At 31.2% G+C, this 7815-nt stretch overlaps 2 protein-coding genes across 4 annotated transcripts; one reads left to right on the top strand and one right to left on the bottom strand.

Moving 5' to 3' along the window:
• Nucleotides 1-54: 54 nt before the first annotated feature.
• On the top strand, nucleotides 55-4900 carry Bma-cku-70 (ATP-dependent DNA helicase II, 70 kDa subunit, putative; the record flags this gene model as incomplete). 2 transcript variants are annotated; one of them, XM_043076750.1, is made up of 17 exons in its annotated part: nucleotides 55-234; nucleotides 315-392; nucleotides 746-845; nucleotides 1119-1218; nucleotides 1312-1489; nucleotides 1632-1690; nucleotides 1845-1928; nucleotides 2140-2239; nucleotides 2404-2521; nucleotides 2724-2812; nucleotides 3090-3245; nucleotides 3336-3453; nucleotides 3595-3678; nucleotides 3812-3889; nucleotides 4205-4339; nucleotides 4541-4611; nucleotides 4778-4900. In XM_043076750.1, the coding sequence occupies 17 exons, from the start codon at nucleotides 55-57 to the stop codon at nucleotides 4898-4900; spliced, it is 1851 nt and encodes a 616-aa protein (XP_042932684.1). The 2 variants fall into 2 exon arrangements, with proteins under 2 accessions (XP_042932684.1, XP_042932683.1); XM_043076749.1 differs by having other exon boundaries at nucleotides 4538-4611.
• A 530-nt stretch (nucleotides 4901-5430) lies between these two features.
• Bma-far-1 (BM20, putative) lies at nucleotides 5431-7493 on the bottom strand (the record flags this gene model as incomplete). 2 transcript variants are annotated; one of them, XM_001899707.2, is made up of 5 exons in its annotated part: nucleotides 5431-5477; nucleotides 5705-5870; nucleotides 6155-6384; nucleotides 6768-6891; nucleotides 7455-7493. In XM_001899707.2, 5 exons carry the CDS (start codon nucleotides 7491-7493, stop codon nucleotides 5431-5433), a joined length of 606 nt encoding a protein of 201 aa, XP_001899742.2. The 2 variants fall into 2 exon arrangements, with proteins under 2 accessions (XP_001899742.2, XP_042932682.1); XM_043076748.1 differs by lacking the exon at nucleotides 7455-7493 and having other exon boundaries at nucleotides 6768-6861.
• Nucleotides 7494-7815: the final 322 nt, after the last annotated feature.

Genomic DNA, 7815 nt, shown 5'->3' with positions numbered 1-7815 from the left:
AAAAGTGCATGGTATTTGTGCAGTGCTACTCATTTGTAAATCAAATTTGCAGGGATGATAGACGAAGATGACGAATTTACGGATGGCGATGAATTTGAAGAACTCTCTGCATCCGTACTGGCAGATGGTGGCAAGAAATGTACCATTTTCCTTGTTGATGCTTCACCCAAAATGTTCGAGAAATACAAAAGTGTTGATTCAGAAAGCGATTGTTCATTTCGAAGAGCTTTGAAAGTATAATTCATCCGTCTCATGTCTATTGCAACCAACACCCATAATCTTCTTGATGTGCTAATCAATTGCATCTCTTGCAGATTGTGCGTTTGCAAATGGTCAACAAAGCGGTAACTTCAGCATTCGGAGAGTATACTTGTTGCATCCTCTTAAATACTGTAATTTTTTCAGCACTGATCTTAACACTTGTCAATTTAGGACTTCTTGTGGTTGCTAAATCCCTCGAAAGCCACTGTATACGGAATGAAACGGAACATTGGATGTTTTTGGAATGGCATGCGTTAAAAATAGAATGTTTTTTTTTTTGGGTGGGGGGGGGGGGGAGGGAATGATTGAAAAGCAGTCAAAAAGGAATGCAAACAGAAAGAAGGCTTCAAAGTGTATAATCTAAAATATACTTGGAGTGAAATTTTCAGTGAGCTGAAGAGATATTATTTTAAAGCATCCATAGATATGCGATAGTGGTTAAACCCAGAATCTGGAAGTACATTAACAATGGTAGTGTTTTCAGCAAATTAAATCGCATTCAATCGACCATGTATATGTTATGCAAGAAATAGAAGAAGTGTCTGCTGAACGAATCAAAGAATTAGATCAATTATTAAAATCAGGCATCTTATTGGATTCTTTGGCTATTAGTTTTATTATAAATTCTCTTACTTGTGTGATGTAATGTAAGGGAAAAAACTCTGTAAAGTTTGTTCAGTTTAGAGTCGTATTTGATCCTTGAAATGGTGTCTAACATTTAACTGTTGGGAATTCTTCAGTTTAATTCTGTTTATTCCTTTTGATAGTCTTCTAATTGTTTTCTAATCTGGTTTCTAAATTTACAATTAATTTTCCAATTTCTAGTGTAGAAAATTTAAATTCAAATTCATTTGCAGAAAATATATTGTCAGCTTTCAAGGCCATATATGGTGGACATGGTCACTGTGATTATAGCGAAGCACTGTTTTTATGCATTAAAAGAATGACTTCCCGAACGTAAGTTTTTTTGAACTTTTTTTTTTTGATTTTACCTGCGAGCTTCTGCAGAAACTTCAGAATGGCCCACTTTTTACTGTAATGAAATTGTAGCCCTTATTTCCGAAAACGGACTGTTTATTTGTTCACCAACGAAATGAATCTATTTGGTGCAAATAATCAGCATCGTGTTGCTGCCTGCAAAAATGCTGATGATCTTCGCAATCATAACACAGAGTTTTTGATCTTTCCACTTATTACTGAAAACGATACATTTGTATTCAATATTTTGGTAAGGTTTAATGGTAATAAATACAAAAAATTTATAAAATGTCATTAGTACTATTTTTTTTCATTTTATATAATGTAAAACGTCGTTGGTCCATATTACTAGCTTTTCAGGAGTTTTTTTCTTGTGATTATTTTTGTTTTAGGAGCAGTTTGACCCAGATGTTGAAAAGAATTTCACAAATATTGGCGAACTGGAAAAAGAGTTAGTTTCAGACAGTTTTTGCGATTATCTGTATTTGATTTTCTGTTTTTATAATTATTTAATAACAGTTTTGAAACAAATACATTACTGCAGATTACTTTCGCAGAATCATGTGTATTTAGTTATTTTGTTATTTAGTTTATCAGTTTTGCAGTATACCAAAGAAGCAGTATGCACATCGAAATATAACAGGCATGAATTTCGAATTCGGAAATGGATTGAAGTTTTCAGTTGGAATGTTTGTGTTATTGTACTTCATTTGAAGTGTTATAAATAGATTCTTTCTAAATCTGTTTTAGATGCAGCGGAAATTCATTTATAAGATTTCCCAGTTAGTTTTTAAATAATTCGTATATATTAAAATTCATATTTGATTATAAATTTCTATTTTCATGTTTATTTATTCATATGGAAAGTTAGGAATCACTTTCAAGAATAGTATTTTTTAGTTATTCTTTGCTACACTCAGAGAAGATTCCTCAGCCTGCGATTCTAAATGCTGAAAAAAATGAAATTATGCAGCGGTCATATATATATGTTAATAAAGAGGTTCATATTTAGATTTTCTAAAATTTTCATTGTGAAGCATTTGTATTAGATTGAGATATAATTTCTTTTTAAATCTATTTTAGATACGGCGGAGTTTTGTAAGGTTTTATTTTTTAAATAATTCCTCCTTTTAATTTTCCTTCTAAATAATTCCTTTTTTTAAGAGTAATGAGGAAATACCAATACTTGATAAGGAAATCATTCTAAAGCGACAGATCGGAGGTGAAGTTGTTGATCTATCCACAGATGAAGTCGAAAAGTTGCGAAGGCTAACACCTCCAGGTTTTAGGTTTTCTTGCATATTTCATTATTTTGCAAGAAATAAGGAAGTATGGTTAAAATCGATTCTTTTTGAGTAAACATTTTTGCTAATAACATTTTTGTGCATTAGTTTCACTTCTTCTTGAAGGAAAGAACGGGTAGCAGATGTTCGTTTATCCTTCAGTATTCAATTTTCGTTTTACTCTCTATATATCATTTATAGGTATGGTATTACTCGGATTTAAACCTCTTTCGTGTCTTAAAATCACGCATCATGTCCGAAGCTCACAGTTCGTTTATCCTCTTGAAAAGGTGAATAAATATGTGTCCTTTGCATTTCATTGAATAGGAACATTTAATGAATGGTTAGAAAATCTGATAAATTTATTTTAGAGTTGCATCACTGCTTTTTTATATGGTACATTGCAAAAAAAAATATGATTGTTATGGAATATAGTGATACTTTCCGGCATAATCCTTATACTACGATAATTGAAATGATTTTTGCAAATAACTTAGTCTAGATCTGATTGGAATTAAAAAAATTCGCTCAGTAATCGTGGCTAAAATGAGATGTGTGTAGTTTTAGGATATTTTGGGTTCTACTCGAATGTACCGTACTCTTTATGAAGTTTGTATGAATCAGAGGAAAATGATTATATGTCGATATACTCAAAAAACGAATGTACCGCCAAAGCTTGTCGCTTTGGTGCCACAAGCGTCCGTTGCTGAGGATAATTCAAAAGTTTATATATATATCTTCGTCTTTCTTTACTTAGCTTTTTTTCAAACGAAGATATTTTCAATTTACTTGCTGTAACCGATGTATATTTAGGACGAGTTCAATTCAAAATTTCGTTACCCTGGGTTTCATCTGATATATTTGCCATTTACAGAAGATAAGCGTGATTTCAGCGAACAAATGACTCATCCGGACGGCGATTGGCCAGCTGGTATTTTATAATTTTTGCTGGACAGTTGGATTAAAACCTTATTTATAAATAGTATAAAGTATGGTATAAATAATGAAAAATTACTGAGGACTTGAAGTTTGTAGATTACGAAAGCCTAAAGCTAATAAGATCAAGTTCTAGCCTCAAAGGAACAGATTGAAGTCGCAAAAAAATTGGTGAAAAAACTTACATCTGGTTATTTCCCCGAAAAATTTTATAATCCAGGTGAGTGGCTCCAAGTTTGTCGATTATTTTGACAAAAAATAATACTCAGTTATTTGTTGCGAAGCCATTTTAAACAATTTTGGTATTTTATTTCTTTTCTCGAAATATTAAGTATATCATCTTTTATTTTCAGTATTGCAAAAACATTATAAAGTGATTGAAGCTCTTGCTCTAGATTGTGATGAAATAGCGGAAGTTCAAGATCAGATCCGTATGTTTCTTTTTTTGCATCGTGGATTTGTTAAAATGAGCTGTAAAAGGATTGGTATCGTAAACTTTGTTTAAGGCTGACGTGCTTAACCATGTTCGTTTGCAGTTAATAAATGGATAGCTCAGTAAGGTGAACATTAAGAGATTTGTATAAATAGATATAAAAGTGTTTTGACGCTCTAGCAATAGTGCTACAAACAGTTAACTTTTTCATGTTACAGTGATTGTACTGGAACACTAGAAATTTTAAATTGACCAACCTTAATTGGTGTCAGCTTTTACTTAACAGCCCTGGTGTAGAAAAGCAATATTCTAGAGCCATATTTTGCGTACAATAATTTTCGGAAAAGGGTAGAAAAGGAGCTGGACGAATTTCGTTCCTGCTTACTGTCTGAAAGTTGCAATTCAGAGCAAAAGTGCAGTAAGGAAGCAAAAAAGACTGATCATATAAGTTAGTTTTAAAGATTTTCTTCATTTACATGTTGGATTGAACTCTTTATCGTGCATTTCTATATTTGTGCTTGCAAATGCTTCTATTTATCGTTCTGGAACCGATTTGCTTTAGGAATAAAGATGTTTTCTTAAGTAGGTGAAAATATATTTATCATTACTTTAGCAGATTTCTTCAAAGAATTTTTTATTTATTAAGCAGGTAACACATGGAATACAAAAAGGAAGAAATCGTTGGACGAAAGCTTGCTGTATTTGGCTAGTAATCACTTGGTAAATTAAAATGCTAGTTTTGTTTGACATATTGCAGACAATATTCGTACTTATTACTTAATTATTTTAAATGTAACGAGTCCATAGCTTCTTATTGTCTTAATATTAATTCTTGCTTAAAAATAACTATTTTCAACTTGCTTTTTCTAAACACTGCAAATTTCAGTTAGAGAAGATGACGGTAACGCAGTTAAAGAAGAAAGCAATCGAGGAGCTCGTCTACATTAAACCATATGCTAAAAAGGCAGATATCATTGATGCAATTGAGAAGCACTATAGAAGCACATAAATTTTATCTTCATTATTAATGATGTTCTTGTAAATCTGATTATTTAAGACTTAGAAGAGACTATGGGATCGAGCTATTTCAAATTATTTTGAACAGTCGGAATCCATTTTAAAACGTATTTAAATTAGAGTAAGTACTCAAAAACCTTTACTCTATGTAGATCTTGTTTTATGTTTTCTAGTTTTATATTTTAAACTGTCGATTAGCTATGAAGACTAGGTGTTAAAGAAATTATATAAGTTTTTTATATGTTATGTATTTTCAATTTCGAAAAACTCTTCACCGTTCACTTGTACAGCTTCCTTTTCTTTTTTCTGATCAGGCAACAACATGTGAAAGTTATCGTATTGCGCTGACAAATAGTTTATGTGAACAATACTGACCAAAATAAAAATTTCAGAAATGAATTCAACAATTTAATTAATTTCTAACAATGCCTCTGTTTTACCCCAAAATTGTTTTTCCGAATAGGTGTAGAATACAACAGAAGGTAACGAATACATTATTAATGTTTCGATGGCCAAACTTCTCTAATTCTTTTGTAAAAAGGTACTCGCGATCCTTTTGAGTTTTTCGTCTGAAATATTATTCGTAATAAAATGTTAAGCAATAATTTGAAATGTAAAGTCATGAATTTGTTCTTGGAAGTACATATAAATAGTCGTGAAATTTTTAAATATTCCCATGAAAAATAAGTTCCAGAATGTTTAGTTTGACAAGCATAAGTTACGAGAGGTTTTACATTATCATTCTTCAATACTCGAGAATGACTTTCAATTATAAATTTTTTAAAGAAAAGCTCACTGCCAATGATTTTGGCGATGGCAGGGAATGTCACTTTCAGTTCTTCCTTAGTTTCTTCACTGAGTGCTTGATATTTAGCAATGATATCTCGGGCTGCTTGTTTAATTTTTTCTGTATCAAGCTTGTGCCCGTCGTCTGATCGCAATGATCGTGCCTTGGCGATTATCTTAAATTTTAATTATTTTAATGCGCCATTCACGAATTGATATTTTCATTTTTTCAATACATCTCGTTCTGGATAAAATCTGATTGACTATTTCCATGTTAACTGTTAGCTGAAGCTAATAAAATAAACTGAACAAAATTGAGCATAATAGAGAAATAGAAATGAGATGGATCAGATTTACTGCATTATTTTGTTTAACTAATATTTTGCAGAAGCAGAAAAGGCAAAGTTAACGAATGAATTGGACGCTGTTTTGGACTTTGATAGGAAAATGTATGGATAACCTCATCGACAAATATTTTAGCATCTGGCTTTAAGCTGTCAATTTTTGCTTTGACGAAATTTCGTAGTTCCACTGCGTTTTTGTAAAGTTTATCGGACTTGTCTTTAAGCGCTTCCAGTGCAGCATCTTCATTTGCAAACGTCGCATGTTTGCTTGCTAATTCACGAAGAATTTCTTTATCTTCCACTGTCAAATCTTTGTAGAAATTCCTCACTTCTTCAGGTATAAATTCTTCAAGTGTATTACAAATATTATTTGATAACTTCATTAATGAAATTACCGCAAATTTATAAAGCTCTCCTCTCAATACGAATATTTTAAAGCATTCATTATAAGACAAACTTTGAAATATGAATTTAAGAAACCGAATTACATGCTGATTAAGGGTCAAGGAGAGATTAAATTTATGGATGATTATTATAAAGATCTAATTGAATAAGTTTGCGAATTTTATAAAATTTTAAGAATTTATGGTTCATTCTAATTACATAAACACAAGAGCATAAAGTACATAAAGATAAGAGCATAAAGATATTTCATGATCTCATTATATTTTTACGCTTTTATCTTTACATAATTTGTATTCTTTTGCTTGTACTCTATACTTCACATACCTTTATATTCTTCCGGAATATTACTCATAGAGAAAGGAATAACATTTGCCATAGTAGTGCCAACTAATGCCAGCAGAATCAATCGGTGATACATTTTAATTGTCAACGAAAGTTTCTCAATTGCCTGCAGTAATTTCAGGCGGTTAATTTGGAATTAAAGATAAGCGGAAAAGTGTTAACTCACACAAATAAAATTCATTTCGGTGACATTTTCGTTAAACTTGATCTTTCAACACTAAATATATAGGAAAATATTCTTTGTTTGTTTGTTAAGATGTGCAGGAAGAAAAAGTTGTGGATGAATATCAATTCAAATTTAATGATTTCATTCCAGGATTTTTTAGCTATCCTTAATTTTCGCGAGTTAGAACAGAGCCCTAAGCTTCCAAAGAGTTAGGTTTGTTGGACTTAGTAGCAAAGATTTAATGCTTCGCGTTAGATGTCACTTTCACTAGATTTGACTAAAATGATGACTTTAACTGAGTTGATGGTAGTAGCAAAAATTAAGAAAAATGGTAACATTTAAACTTTATCAAGTTGTTGCTGTAAATTCATTCCTTAGCTTAAAAAAAAAAAAAAAAAAATGGGTCGAAAGTTTATAACGTCTGATAAATTTTTTTGTCAAAAAAAAACACCTGATATAAATGAATTTTTTGGAAATATCATATGTTATAAATTTTTACTCACTGTTAAATTTCCCAGTTTTAATTTGCGCTCTCCACCCATGTTAACAAGCCCGGAAACTTCTTTCGCACCCCATGCATTAATATACACTACTAAAAAAAAAGATTCTAGAAGCAGAAGTACCATAAATGGCCTACATAAAATTCGTTCCCTATTATATTATCATAAAACATTCCATTATAACATCAAACCCTGTGATTCGCAACATATAGCTGAATCCGTTGAATTTACGATAGCAAAGATTAGCACTTCATACTTTTTAGTGTAAATCGTTTATCACAAAAAAAAAAAAAAAAAATGATGAAAGGGGCAATGAAATTGGTGAATTTATCAGCTATGTCAGCTCGCAAATCATAAATATGAC

Source organism: Brugia malayi, assembly GCF_000002995.4.
Source record: "Brugia malayi strain FR3 genome assembly, contig: Bm_v4_Chr1_scaffold_001, whole genome shotgun sequence".
Lineage (NCBI taxonomy): Eukaryota > Metazoa > Nematoda > Chromadorea > Rhabditida > Onchocercidae > Brugia > Brugia malayi.
This window is presented reverse-complemented; position numbering and strand designations above follow the sequence as displayed.